General features: G+C 42.2%; 1 protein-coding gene across 1 annotated transcript in view; it reads left to right on the top strand.

The window, feature by feature from the left end:
• Positions 1 to 12,396, top strand: part of LRPAP1 (LDL receptor related protein associated protein 1) — a 30,127-nt gene extending 17,731 nt beyond the window's left edge. Inside the window, exons 5-8 of the mRNA XM_040335353.1 lie at positions 4,065 to 4,220; positions 7,286 to 7,368; positions 9,436 to 9,612; positions 12,132 to 12,396. Coding sequence (XP_040191287.1) covers positions 4,065 to 4,220; positions 7,286 to 7,368; positions 9,436 to 9,612; positions 12,132 to 12,200 — 485 coding nt within the window. The 3' untranslated portion in view covers positions 12,201 to 12,396. The remainder of the gene's footprint in view (positions 1 to 4,064; positions 4,221 to 7,285; positions 7,369 to 9,435; positions 9,613 to 12,131) is intronic.
• Positions 12,397 to 14,821: the final 2,425 nt, after the last annotated feature.

The following is a 14,821-nucleotide window of genomic DNA, read 5'->3' as shown; positions in this document are numbered from 1 at the left end:
ACACAGCTGCTGAACACTGGGGCCCAGATTCTCAAAGGAGATACGACGGCGTATCTCCAGATACGCCGTCGTATTTCTGAGTCTGAGCTGTCGTATCTATGCGCCTGATTCATAGAATCAGTTATGCATAGATTTGTATTAGATCCGACCGGCGTAAGTCTCTTACGCCGTCGGATCTTAACTGCACATTTATGCTGGCCGCTAGGGGCGTGTACGCTGATTTACCCCTAGAAATATGTAAATCAGCTAGATACGCGAATTCACGAACGTACGCCCGGGCCAACGCAGTACAGATACGCCGTTTACGTTAGGCTTTTCCCGGCGTAAAGTTACCCGTGCTATGAGTAGATGCGGCGTACCAATGTTGAGTATGGATGTCGTTCCCGCGTCGAATTTTGAAATTTTTACGTCGTTTGCGTAAGTCGTTCGCGAATAGGGCTGGGCGTCATTTACGTTCACGTCAAAAGCATTGGCTTCTTGCGGGATAAGCTGTCACCGCTGTGAAAAATCCTATTTTTTAAATGAATCCAATATTCAGTGCACACCTGCACCTGCTAAAATGCCTGCTCACCTCAAGGATGAGCATAAAACTCAGACAGATCACTCGATGAGAGTAGGTAACAAAATAAATAAATATTGCACTGGAGATGAAATCGATGTAGCTACATAAACTGTAAAAATGGTGCGAGTAATACCAAACGGTAGCAAAAGCAGTCATAAAAACATGTAGCCAAGTATGATACTGGTATAAAAATGTGTACAACGATACCACTGCTGAATCCAGATGAGGAGGGGTTAACATCAGTCCGTCGGCATGTAGATGTCCCATGAAGGGAACGATCACAACTCCCAGTGGATGGCTGTAGAATCCCAGGTTGATAGAGGGAAATGATAGAGGGAAGTGTAACAGCCCTTGCGTGTGGCAGATAGTAAGGTCCCGCTGGCATGCAGATATAAAGGCAAAGGAGCCCTTCAGATGGACACGGCAAGCCCCGCCGGTGTCCGTGACGTCACCGGACCTCCGACGGAACTCCCTGAAGACGAGAAGAGGTGAGTACCGATCAAAAGAATTTTGATCAAAAAAGTGTACGATTAATCGAAGAATTAATAGTTAATTTCCACAGCCCTATGTAATATATTTATGTTAATTGTACCCTATTTAAAGTGAACTTGTGAAAATGGCAATCTGGGTACTGCCATGGTGGAATCATTTCAGAAAAAAAGATAATCCGATTTCATAGAGAACCTTTTTGTTTGGTTTTATTTTATTTTTTTTACATTTTGGCTTGATTGGCTCCTAAAGCTGAATTAATTTGCACACTGTCAATCACACTTCTTCTGTCTGCATCTTTGCCCTAATCTAAAATAACCCACAGATTTATATCTGCCAAAATATGATAGCTGTGGCCTCCAATGATTGTTTACATCCTGGCCACAGCTGCACATTACAGCCCCATAGAGTTCTATGAGGCTGACTCCCACCATCTCCCTTTAATTCTAGCCTTGTGACGCTGCCCCCTAGCAGTCTACTGAGATGTAGTGTGCAGGTGTGGCCAGGAGGGTGAGGCTTGCGGTGCTGGATGTGAACCTCTTTTGTGGAGGGTTAGTTAAAGTTCTTCTAAAGGCGAGAGAGAGATATTATATACCGAAAAATATTGGGACGCCTGACTTTACACGCACATGAACTTTAATCGCGTCCTAGTCTGTAAGGTTCAATATTGAGTTGCCCACCCTTTGCAGCTGTAACCGCTTTAACTCTTCTGGGAAGGCTGTCCACAAGGTTTAGGAGTGTCTATGGGAATGTTTGACCATTCTTCACTCCACCCCCAAACTCGCTCATCCATATCTTTATGGATCTTGCTTTGTGCACAGGTGCTGTCATGTTGAAACATCCCAAAACTGTTTCCACAAAGTTGGGAGCATTAAATTGTCCAAAATGTCTTTGGTATGCTGATGCCTTAGGCGTTCTCTTCACTGGAACTGAGGCCAAGCCCAGCCCCTGAAAAACAACCCCACACCATCAGCCCCCCCCCCCCCCCCCAGTGCACAAAGCAAGGTCAATGAAGACATGGATGAGTGAGTTTGGGGAGCAGGAACTTGACTGGCCTGCCACAACCTGATAGACTGCCTTTGGGATGAATTGGAGTGGAGCCTGCAAGCCAGGCCTTCTTGTCTGCGTCAGTGCCTGACCTCACAAATGCACTTTTGGAAGAATTCTCAAAACATTCCCATAGACACACTCCTGGACCTTGTGGACGGCCTTCCCAGAAGAGTTGAAGCTGTTGTAGCTGCAAAGGGTGGGCCAACTCAATATTGAACCCTACGGACTAAGATGCCACTGATGTTCATGTGCTTGAAAAAAGGCAGGTGTGCCAATACCTTTGGTAAGTGTGTGTGTGTGTTACTAACATGCTCTGTGTAATGGTTCTGCACAGAGCAGGCCTGATACTCTTCTATTTGGGTCCCCCACTGGTGGTCCTGCCATTAAGATAAAAAGCATTGAGCCTTTAACCGCTTTGAGTCAGTACAAATGGTGTAAAAAGCATAAGTGCATTTTGTCTTTTAAGGCTGGGTTCACACTTGTGCGGGCAGAGGTTTGTGCAGGCACTAGAGCCCATTTGAATGGGCTGCCATGCCCCATAACACGCAGGAAAGATGTCCTTGCGCTATTTTAGAAATTGCAACCTGCACCTAAACCAACGTTCCCAGTACAGGTGGGATTTCCAGTGTGGGCAGCGTGCCGTTAGAATTAATGGCACCTGCCCGCATTTCCCTGTGTGAGTGGTGGTGGCGGCTGCTGCCAGTATTTGTTTAGGTCCTGCAGTGGCACCACCTGCATGGATGTGAACCTAGCCCAGGACTCGACAAATCCCGGTCGCCATGGCGACTAGAAATAGGGTCCTGGCGACTTGGCCTGGAAGGGGGGCAAAATTTTTTTATATATATATATATATATATATATATATATATATATATATATATATATATATATATATATATATATATAATTAGTGAGCTGGCGCCATCTGGTGGTGAGCCGTTGGTATTACAAGTTATTACCACCAGATGTGTAAGCTGGCACCATCTGGTGTTGGCCGTTGGTATTACAAGTTAAGCATTACAAGTTAAACAGCAATTCTGTTATTTTTCACTATTTTCACTGCCATCTTCTTCCCTCTAATTAGAACCCCCAAACATTATATATATTTTTTATCCTAACACCCTAGAGAATAAAATGGCGATCGTTGCAATACTTTCTGTCACGCCGTATTTGCGCAGCAGTCTTCCAAGCGCACTTTTTTTGTGAAAAAAATACACTTTTTTTTTTATTAAAAAATAAGACAACAGTAAAGTTATCCCCATTTTTATTTATTATTTATATTATGAAAGATGATGTTACGCCGAGTAAATTCATACCCAACATGTCACACTTCAAAATTGCGTCCGCTCGTGGAATGTCGACAAACTTTTACCCTTTAAAATCTTCATAGGCGACGTTTAAAAAAATCTACAGGTTGCATGTTTTGAGTTGGAGGAGGTCTAGGGCTAGAATTATTGCTCTCGCTCTACCAATCGCGGCAAAACCTCACATGTGTGGTTTGAACACCGTTTACATATGCAGGCGCTGCTCACGTATGTGTTCGCTTCTGCGCGCAAGCTCGACAGGACGGGGTGCGTTTTCTGGCTCCTAACTTTTTTAGCTGGCTCCTAGATTCCAAGCAAATTTGTCAACCCCTGACCTAGCCTAAAGGCAAACACCTTTTTTCCCCAAAACGCATGTGCGAGGTAATTCTTCCAAAGTGAGGGACCCCCTAGTTGTCACCAGAACCAGTGTCTCCACTGGAATGTTTCCTGTTTAAGGGACAATCCAATATTTTGTATTTATTTTCACTCGCGTGATGGTAAACGGTAAAATAGGATGATTCTCCTTACTCCACTGTATCCAAAAATGTTTTGCTGTTTTATACTTTTATTCTGTCATTTTGAGAACTATTGACAGGACTTTTAGCAGATAATCTAAACTGCTAAATAAAGCGTAAACATTTTTTTTTTCTAATTAACAGAGGTCCACAAAAATGTTATCAACCCAGATGAACATGAGCTGAAACCAGACTTCTTGCACAGCAAACATGCAGACCTTAAAGAGAAACTCCACAGCATCAACCACGGATTTGAGCGTTTACGGAAACTGAGCCATGAAGGATATGCTGGTGGAAGAGGTATGTCTCCGTGCGACAAATTGAGCCTTGTGCAGAAGCAAGTCTGCCTTTTTTATTTCAAGTATGCCTATAATCTCAATGATCTCTTACACTGAATAAAATATACATTAACAGCGCTTATTTCAAGCCCTCCGTGCTTAAAAGTAAAATGTGTCACCACATCCTGCTGAAATAGAAAGTTTCTGATGGAAAATGCATATATGATAAAACACATAGATAAACCTCAGTAGAAAACTCAAAGTAAATTATACTGATCAGAGTCCTCCATAGAATTAATAAGGCTCTAATATCTTCTGACAGTGATGGATGTCTGAGATACTAAAATGCACAGAGTCCTTCTGTCAGTCCTAATATTAAAGGAAAAACTTGAGACGCACTTCAGCAATAACTGTGATGGTGCAAGCATTGACACGTAGGGATCCCCCAAAGGGACCTCACTCACCAGATAGATGTCATCAATGAGCATGGAACGCTGACTGTCTCTCAGGGGTATGTTATAGTACAGCTGGATCTCTCCTCCGTCCCTCTGCTAACACCTGGTGGACTCTGGTAGTGCTGATTGGACGGTTGGATCACGTGGCCACCCCTGACGCGTTTCGTGATTGGTTTTCACGTCTTCAGAGGGACTGCCTTTTTTTATTGCCCACCTGACTTTTCTAAAGCAGAGTCCTTGTATAAGAAAAATGTATGGAAAGATAGTTTGCAAATTTTTATGTTGCATGACATTTGCCAACTCGAACACATTTTTTGAGAAAAAAATGTGAACGCACTATAATATGCAATTTTTCGGGGAAAATAGAAAAGATGGGCTTGCGTCAAGTAAATGGATGGCTATCCTGCCAAGTCCCTTCGGGCTTTTCCAGGGCGCGGTGTTGAAGCCTCTTGATGTGGTGCCAGGCTCCAGGTAAGAGCCCAGGGACTGCACTGTGAAAGTGATGGCTGGGTCACTTTCAAGCCAGGCTTGGCTAAAGAGACACTGCACAAGCTGTAGCATGTCCAAAGAGCTAAACTACGTGTGTTTGTGTGTGTTTGTGTTTTTTTTTTTTTTCTTTCTGTGTCTCTAATTGTCTTATTACAATTGTCACCAGAAATGAATAGGAGAATAAATTCAAAATTTTTACTTTCCATGAGAAAAAGAATAGAGGGGAAATCTTCCAACGGGGGAGACACTTCCTGTTAAGTGTACGGAACAGGAAGTGAGGCAAAATCTTCCTAATGAGATTCACATTTTGAAAAAGGAAAAAAATTGCTTTCAACTTCCCACTACTCTATCCCATTCCTCAAATTTTCCACTTGGGTCTTGGGGGAGGGTCGAGCATCGATGGCAGGGAGCCGAATTGCCCCGGGGAAAGAGAGCATGGAGGAAGACGAGAGCTGCCGTAGCACAGATATAGCCCGCTGTAACCGCTTGCGTTACAAATGCTGCCTGCTCGTGGTTACACACAGCCCCGCCTCCTGACCTGCGCCTGTGATGGACAGAATGCTGGTCCAATGCTGGGATGTGTTCTGTCTATCACAGGCACAATTCAGGAGGCGAGGGCTGCGTGTAACCACGAGCAGACGGCAATTTCTCTCGAGGCTGCGCTGATGGGCACTGAAAATTGTTAATATTTATTTTTGTAACTTAATTCTGTATAAAACATTTTAAGTGTCATTTTATGAGGGTGTGATTTGGGGTGGTGCCAGGTAGGGGTTGGGTGGGGCAACTGGTGGCGAGTAACCCTTAAGGCCTGGCTAGTAGCTCAGGACTTGAAATTTTGAGCCCTGCTCTATTTAAATTAAGGGGAGGGGGAGTTTTGTGTTAGAGATACTTAAACCTTAGGGCTGATTTTCTTGAAGAAATTAGTCTGGTCTGTGTTCACTTGAGTGGATTCAAGGGAAAATTATCTTAACTTGGTGTATAACTGTGTTTTCATTTAAAAAAAACAAAACTGTACTAGTCTTGCTAGCCTCTAAAACGTGCCAATCTGATGTAATACCTCTTCGAAAAGGGATCCTGTTCTCAGCAATATTGCCTGCAACTTCTGCTGTGCAGTGGAAAATGTTCTGCCTGAAGTCGGATTGCTCGGTTCCCCTGTCTTCTAGCAGTGCCATCTTTTTATGGTCAGGACCAATGGATGCAAACCTATGGCCAGGCCATCCTTCTGGAAGCAGGAATATCCTCTGCAAGATGAAAATCAATATTGACTATGGGCCAGATTCACGTAGAATGGCGGCGGCGTAACGTATCATAGATACGTTACACCGCCGCAATTTTTCATCGCAAGTGCCTGATTCACCAAGCACTTGCGTGAAAAATTACGCCGGCGGCCTCCGGCGTAAGCCCGCGTAATTCAAAGGGGCGTGTGCCATTTAAATTAGGCGCGCTCCCGCGCCGGACCTACTGCGCATGCTCCGTTTCGAAATTCCCGCCGTGCTTTGCGCGAAGTGACGTCATTTTTTCGAACGGCGACGTGCGTAGCGTACTTCCGTATTCCCGGACGTCTTACGCAAGAAGGAAACATTTTTAAATTTCGACGCGGGAACGACGGCCATACTTTATACAGCACATACGTGTGCTGTGTAAAGTTAGGGCACCTAAAACGACGACTAACTTTGCGACGGGAAACTAGACTAGCAGCGACAAAGCGAAAAACCGTTGTGGATCGCCGTAACTACTAATTTGCATACCCAACGCTGGTTTACGACGCAAACTCCCCCCAGCGGCGGCCGCGGTCTTGCATCCTAAGATCCGACAGTGTAAAACAATTACACCTGTCGGATCTTGGTGATATCTATGAGTAACTGATTCTATGAATCCGTCGCATAGATACTCTGAGAGATACGACGGAGTATCTGAGATACTCCGTCGTATCTCCGCTGTGAATCTGGCCCTTATTTAATACAAATGTATGTCTAGTGAATGCGCTATTGTACGTCAAGGTTAATTGGGTACTTTAAAGTTTAGCATCCTAGAATAAGTTATTCTTGCTAGATTTTTATTTTTATTTTGAATTGCAAGAGCAAAAACAAATAAAAAAAATTGTAGGAAAAATTACCATTTTTGCATTAAATGTTTCTTTCAGATTTTACAGAGCCACGTGTCAATGATTTATGGGATATGGCAAAGACCGCCAATTTTTCTGATACTGAATTGGAATCTTTTAAGGTAAGTAACAATTAAAAAAGGGCAGGTCAGAAGGGCTGACAGACAGTTTTTGGTGTCTCTGATGGGAGATATTCCCACTGGGATACGAGTTGGTTTCTACGTTCTACATCAAATAGAAATGATCCTTTGTTGCCTTCCTTCCTTCCTTCCTTCCTTCCTTCCTTCCTTCCTTCCTTTTGTTTTTTTCCCTGCTATCTATTTACATGGTTGGCTCCAACATGCCAATGAGTTGAAGTTTAATGCTCTGTACATTGTAAGATCCGATTGATATAAAATGGGAAATTATTTTTATTTTATTTTTAAATGCAAGCTGTGCACCAGTCAGGACTGCCGTCTCCAAATACTCATTCATTTCACTGCAAACATTCCCTGTTTTTCCTGCCCTTCCCTTGGAATGATGACCATGCTGAAGTTTGGGCATTCAATATTTCCACAGCATTGGCACCCAACATCTATCTGACTTTACAGGCTGGTGTAAATGTCTGGCCCCTTTGCAGTGAATATCTGAAGGTCATTGTCACATCTTTAATACTTCACACCACTGGAATTTAGACATAAAGCTGCAACTAAGGATCTTCCACATAGGAGTGGTGGGCAGAGGAGAGTTGGCAGGTGTCTGAGAAGTCATGAACGTCTACTCGTATTATAATATTTTTTCAGCTAAAGACAAGGTCTTACAACTCAAAGTATTTAATGAGATTTACTATACTTTAGTATAACTGTTTTCTCATCCGTCCTGCTTCAAGGAATGTCCATAAAGAAACCTTTGTTTTATATTAAAAAAAAAAAAGTCTAGGAATGCAGCTCTTTGAATTTTGCAATCCAGATTCCTTCCTTTTTATTGGTAACATATTTGGCCTTCTAAATATCCTGTCACCTGAATCTTGGATGTTGGACGTAAGGTTTTTATATACTCCCATTTCTATGCTAAAAAGTTTATCCTTTTCTAATTGAAAGGCCTCGCCGTGTTTGTGTGGGGTGTTTTTTTTTTTTTTTGTTTTTTTTTTAAATGCAATACATATGTTTAGTAACCCCTTCATTTTCAATATGAGATTGGCATGCGCAAAAACGAAAAATTACGATGGTCGTTTGTTTAATCTCATCATGTGTACCAGGCATTACAGTCTTCTGGAAAATTCAGCTTGTTGGGGGGTGTTGGGGCACCTTTTCAGTACAGGGGACACAGCCTTTTTGAATCTATCATCATGGATTTTCCAATTGCTCACAAGATTGTGTTTCTTGTTGCCATCCCCGCTGTGTGGGCCATTTTAAAGCGTCTGAGCTGGCCATTTTAAAGAACCCTTTCTGATTTTTACACAAGGCGAAGGTGATTTTTTATATATATATATATAATTGAGACCCAGAACTTTCTACCTAAGGAAGTTTTGGCTTTTCACCTTACCCAGGACATTGTTCTGTCGTCTCTGTCTGGCTCCAGTTCATCAGTAGATTTTTTTCCCTTCCATACCATGGGTGTAGTTTAGGCTTTGAGTGTTTCTCCCAGGCATTGCTTCTTTCAGGCTCCATTCACACTAACGTGTGTCGGGGTTTATTTTTCTTTTATTTTTTATTAATTTTTGTTTCCAATAGATTTAAATGGAGAGGCTGCAGGAAGACATGTAGTACATGTTTGTAACGATTTGCATTTTTAAATCTGTCTTTGGAAAGACTTTGTCATCATTGATGGTCCCTGTAAGGGAGTGCCAGCAGGGGACCCCAAAAGAGGTGGATCAGGGCCGTTCTGAGCAAAACCATTACATGGAGCAGGCTAGTATGACATGATGGTGGTTTTTGTTTTAAAAATAAGAATGTTTTACAATCCATTTTGGCTGGGAATAGGCAAAGTTTATTTATGTAAACATTGAATGAAGGAGCCCAGAGATCTAGTTTACATTCACGTAAGAATATTGCCCTATCGCTTTACTAGTGAGGTCAGTTTCCTGAAGCTCGGTAGAAGTGTTACCATCAATATATTGATCATTGCAACCTGCGCATATATCTATATCCTAGGGGCTGTGTTGATAACAGTATTGATCACATCTTTCACAATTTTCCTCTCTTCTAAAGGACGAACTGAAACATTTTGAGACCAAAGTTGAAAAACACCAGCATTACCAGAAGCAGCTTGAAATCTCCCATGAAAAGCTGAAACATGTTGTAGAAACCGGCGACAAGGAACACATCCAGAAGAGCAAAGTGAAGCATAATGCCCTCACGGAAAAGATAAAGGAGATGGGCTACAAGGTGAGAATCTGCTATTTTATTACTTCTGTTGTTGGAGTCAGTGACCAAATATGGAGGTAAAAGAAGTATGAGTTTGGGGTGTGTGTGTGTGTGTGTGTGTGTGTGTGTGTGTGTGTGTGTGTGTGTGTGTGTGTGTGTGTATATATATATATATACAGTGCTTTGCGAAAGTATTCGGCCCCCTTGAACTTTGCGACCTTTTGCCACATTTCAGGCTTCAAACATAAAGATCTAAAACTGTAATTTTTTTATTTATTTTTTGAAGAATCAACAACAAGTGGCACACAATCATGAAGTGGAACAAAATTTATTGGATATTTCAAACTTTTTTTTAACAAATGAAAAATTGGGCGTGCAAAATTATTCAGCCCCCTTAAGTTAATACTTTGTAGCGCCACCTTTTGCTGCGATTACAGCTGTAAGTCGCTTGGGGTATGTCTCTATCAGTTTTGCACATCGAGAGACTGAAATTTTTGCCCATTCCTCCTTGCAAAACAGCTCGAGCTCAGTGAGGTTGGATGGAGAGCGTTTGTGAACAGCAGTTTTTAGTTCTTTCCACAGATTCTCGATTGGATTCAGGTCTGGACTTTGACTTGGCCATTTTAACACCTGGATATGTTTATTTGTGAACAATTCCATTGTAGATTTTGCTTTATGTTTTGGATCATTGTCTTGTTGGAAGACAAATCTCTGTCCCAGTCTCAGGTCTTTTGCAGACTCCATCAGGTTTTCTTCCAGAATGGTCCTGTATTTGGCTCCATCCATCTTCCTATCAATTTTAACCATCTTCCCTGTCCCTGCTGAAGAAAAGCAGGCCCAAACCATGATGCTGCCACCACCATGTTTCACAGTGGGGATGGTGTGTTCAGGGTGATGAGCTGTGTTGCTTTTACGCCAAACATAACGTTTTGCATTGTTGCCAAAAAGTTTGATTTTGGTTTCATCTGACCAGAGCACCTTCTTCCACATGTTTGGTGTGTCTCCCAGGTGGCTTGTGGCAAACTTTAAACGACACTTTTTATGAATATCTTTAAGAAATGTCTTTCTTCTTGCCACTCTTCCATAAAGGCCAGATTTGTGCAGTATACGACTGATTGTTGTCCTATGGACAGAGTCTCCCACCTCAGCTGTAGATCTCTGCAGTTCATCCAGAGTGATCATGGGCCTCTTGGCTGCATCTCTGATCAGTCTTCTCCTTGTATGAGCTGAAGGTTTAGAGGGACGGCCAGGTCTTCGTAGATTTGCAGTGGTCTGATACTCCTTCCATTTCAATATTATCGCTTGCACAGTGCTCCTTGGGATGTTTAAAGCTTGGGAAATCTTTTTGTATCCAAATCCGGCTTTAAACTTCTCCACAACAGTATCTCAGACCTGCCTGGTGTGTTCCTTGTTCTTCATGATGCTCTCTGCGCTTTAAACGGACCTCTGAGACTATCACAGTGCAGGTGCATTTATACAGAGACTTGATTACACACAGGTGGATTCTATTTATCAACATTGGATCATTCAGAGATCCTCACTGAACTTCTGGAGACAGTTTGCTGCACTGAAAGTAAAGGGGCTGAATAATTTTGCACGCCCAATTTTTCAGTTTGAAATATCCAATAAATTTCTTTCCACTTCATGATTGTGTCCCACTTGTTGTTGATTCTTCAACAAAAAATTACAGTTTTATATATTTATGTTTGAAGCCTGAAATGTGTCTCTAAGACCATGTTCTTGTGATCTTTCCCCAGCCTTGACCGACTGACATCAACCGACAGCGGGCTTCAGCCCCACTATTGGCTGAAAACGGGTCGCAGGAGTGCGGTATGAACAAGCTTTGGCTGTGCTTCTACTTTTAAGAAGTTATGATGGGCAACTTTTAAAGTGGTGAAAGTGCAAGTAAAGCCCTGTACACACGATCGGTTTGTTTTCCATCGGTAAAAAAAAAAAAAAAAAAAAAACATGTTTTAAAAATTTTCTATGTATAAAAAAAGATCGAAAAAAACGATCGTCTGTGTGGAAATCCATCGGTCAAAAATCCATGCATGCTCAAAATCAAGTCGCCGAATGCTCGGACGCATTGAACTTCATTTTTCTCAGCACGTCGTAGTGTTTTACGTCACTGCGTTGGACACGGTCAGATTTTTGACTGCTGGTGTGTAGGCAAGACTGATGAAAGTCGGCTTCATCGGATATGCAATGAAAAAATCCATCGGATTAGATTCCATCAGATATCCGATCGTGTGTACAGGGCTTAAGAGTAACACAAGAGGCTTAGTTCTACAACTGACAGGTACTTGTCCCCCAGCCTATCACCCTATGTTTAGTCTGAATCTGCATGCTGAATAACTGGACATGAAGGAAAAAAGTCCCTACCTGTAAGGACAAACTGGCAGCAGTTTTGTGTGTGTGTGTGTGTGTGTGTGTGTGTGTGTTTTGTTTTGTGTGGGGTTTTTTTTTTTTTTTTTTTAAAGATAATGGATCATTTATCAGCCTTGTAAACCGAACTACTTTTATGGCTTTATTTCATTTAGGTTAAAAAACATCTTCAGGACTTGAGCAGCCGCATCTCCAAGAATGGCCTCTCGCACAATGAGCTCTGAAACAAATGACTTTGTAAGACCTAGACATTTCAGCGTTGTCCTCAAGGTGGTACCAAGTGGCTTTCTCTGCTGCTTTCAAAAGAGACCAATTCCATCAGTCTACAGGCATCAACCATACATGAATGTGTTCTCTGTACTTTTCTGATGGCTGCTCAGTTAATCTGCAGTCTCTCCTACCTATTTTATTTTCAGGGGGGAAAAAAAATCTTTCTTAAAATCAACTAGAACTAGTAGTTTCCTGAAGGGTTTGCTGTTAACTTCCTATATTATATAAATATGTATTGTGTGTTTTTTGTTTCTTTGTTTTTTTTTTTAATATTCATCCTCCACAGTGTTATGTTTATTACTGCACCAGCTGACTTTTTGCATTGCCTTCAGAGATTCATTGATTGAAATCTTAAAATAAATATTTTCTAGGAATGTTCTGTGTTGTTTTTTTTTTATATATATATATATATATATATATATATATATATATATATATATATATATATATATATATATATATATATATATATATAAAGTGAAATGCAGACCGGAGGAGAGAGTGATTAGAGACTGATTAGAGAAGTGTCAGCACCAGGGGTTGACAAATTTGCTTGGAATCTAGGAGCCAGCTAAAAAAGTTAGGAGCCAGAAAACGCACCCCGTCCTGACAAGCTTACGCGTAGAAGCGAACACATACGTGAGCAGCGCCCGCATATGTAAACGGTGTTCAAACGCAATTTTGAAGCGTGACATGTTGGGTATGAATTTACTCGGCGTAACATTATCTTTCATAATATTAAAAAAAATGGGGATAACTTTACTGTTGTCTTATTTTTTAATTAAAAAAAGTGCGCTTGTAAGACCGCTGCGCAAATACGGCGTGACAGAAAGTATTGCAACGATCGCCATTTTATTCTCTAGGGTGTTAGGATAAAAAATATATATAATGTTTGGGGGTTCTAATTAGAGGGAAGAAGATGGCAGTGAAAAATGACATTAGAATTGCTGTTTAACTTGTAATGCTTAACTTGTAATACCAACGGCCACCACCAGATGGCGCCAGCTCACATCTGGTGGTAATACCGACGGCTCACCACCAGATGGCACCAGCTCACAACAAAAAAAAAATAATAATTTTTTTTTTTTGCCCACCTTCCAAGCCAAGTCGTCAGGACACTATTTCTAGTCGACCTGGCACCCGGGATTTGTCGATCCCTGGTCAGCACTGAAGGTTACTGAGTGACTGCTAGTGTCAGATTACAAGGGGCGGCTGTGTAGAGTGACACACATTCATCAAAACCTGAGTATTGAGTACCCCAAGTGGTTGTGAGTGCACGTGTATTGTATTACTGTCAGGAATCTAGTTGTTAATTTGAACAGGGTATAATGCCCCCAATACAGGGTATAATCCTCAATCCCCATCAAATTGGTAGGTACGATGCCCGGTGGATGTGGCGACTCGGTGTACATCTTGCGGCATGTATGCGTTCCTTGATCAAGGGTGAATACTGCTTTGCAAAATGTAAGCACATTGCTTCCCTGGAAGCCCAGGTTCTGAATCTAGGAAAGCACAGAGGCGGGTGGTGATAAAGCGGGGCAGGAATCAAAGCAGAATAGATGGGTGACACTCAGGAAGGATAGAGGGGAAAGAGTCGGGGAGAGGCCGGTCCTGGGCTGTAACATCCCAATAAGTACGCCCCATTGAGTGAGTGACATTGGTGAAGTCAGTCGGGGACCAGCACTGCTGGAGCTGAGGGACTCCCCACGGATAAATATATTTGAAGTCCACTTAAAAAAAAATGGAAACAGTGCAGGGTATTTGGCAATCTTAGCTTTCTGTGTGCGCACCAACCTCCAGCTTGTAGATCATGGAAATACAGATGATCTTTTCTACTTAAATATTAAAGTGGGGGCTGTGCATGAACACATGCTAGTAACATATAGAAATTACTGTGGAATCACCTTCTCTATCTGGCTGAAGTTGCAATAAGTTTTTCGAATAAATTCAATCAGTACAGAAAATAGTGGGTGTCTAAATATTGCAAATGTAAAGGGCCGGCCTAATGAAAAGGTTATGAACTAATGGACATTTTTCAATCAGTCTAGCTATGTAACTTACCGTGTATATACTCGAGTATAAGCCGACCTGAATATAAGCCGAGGCACCTAATTTTACCACAAAAAAATGGGAAAACGTATTGACTCGAGTATAAGCCTAGGGTGTCCATCTGCATGCCTCACGTTGCCTCCCTGTGCCCATGCCTCACTGTGCCCATGACTAGACTTACGTTTAACATGGGAGTATATAGAAGGGGTGCCCGGCTTTGAAAAATCGGTGCTCCCCGGCTGTAGGTCTTCCAGACAGAAAACTTTGCACACCTGTAGAGGAGAACAACTGGGGCTACATGTGTGCCAAGTTTCGGGTCCAGGGGACTTACGGCCGTCTTATACCCGGTCCCCAAAATTACTAGGGAAATAACAGTTTAACATGGGTGTTTATGGAAGGGGTGCCCGAATTTGAAAAATTGGTGCTCCCTGGCTGTAGGTCTCCTGGACAACAAACTTTGCACACTTGTAGAGGAAGAGTGGGGCTATATGTTTGCCAAGTTCAGGGGACCTACGGCTGGCCGGTA

Source organism: Rana temporaria, chromosome 1 (genome assembly GCF_905171775.1).
Source record: "Rana temporaria chromosome 1, aRanTem1.1, whole genome shotgun sequence".
NCBI lineage: Eukaryota > Metazoa > Chordata > Amphibia > Anura > Ranidae > Rana > Rana temporaria.
Note: the sequence above shows the minus strand (reverse complement) of the source record. Positions and strands in the feature narration are given on the sequence as shown.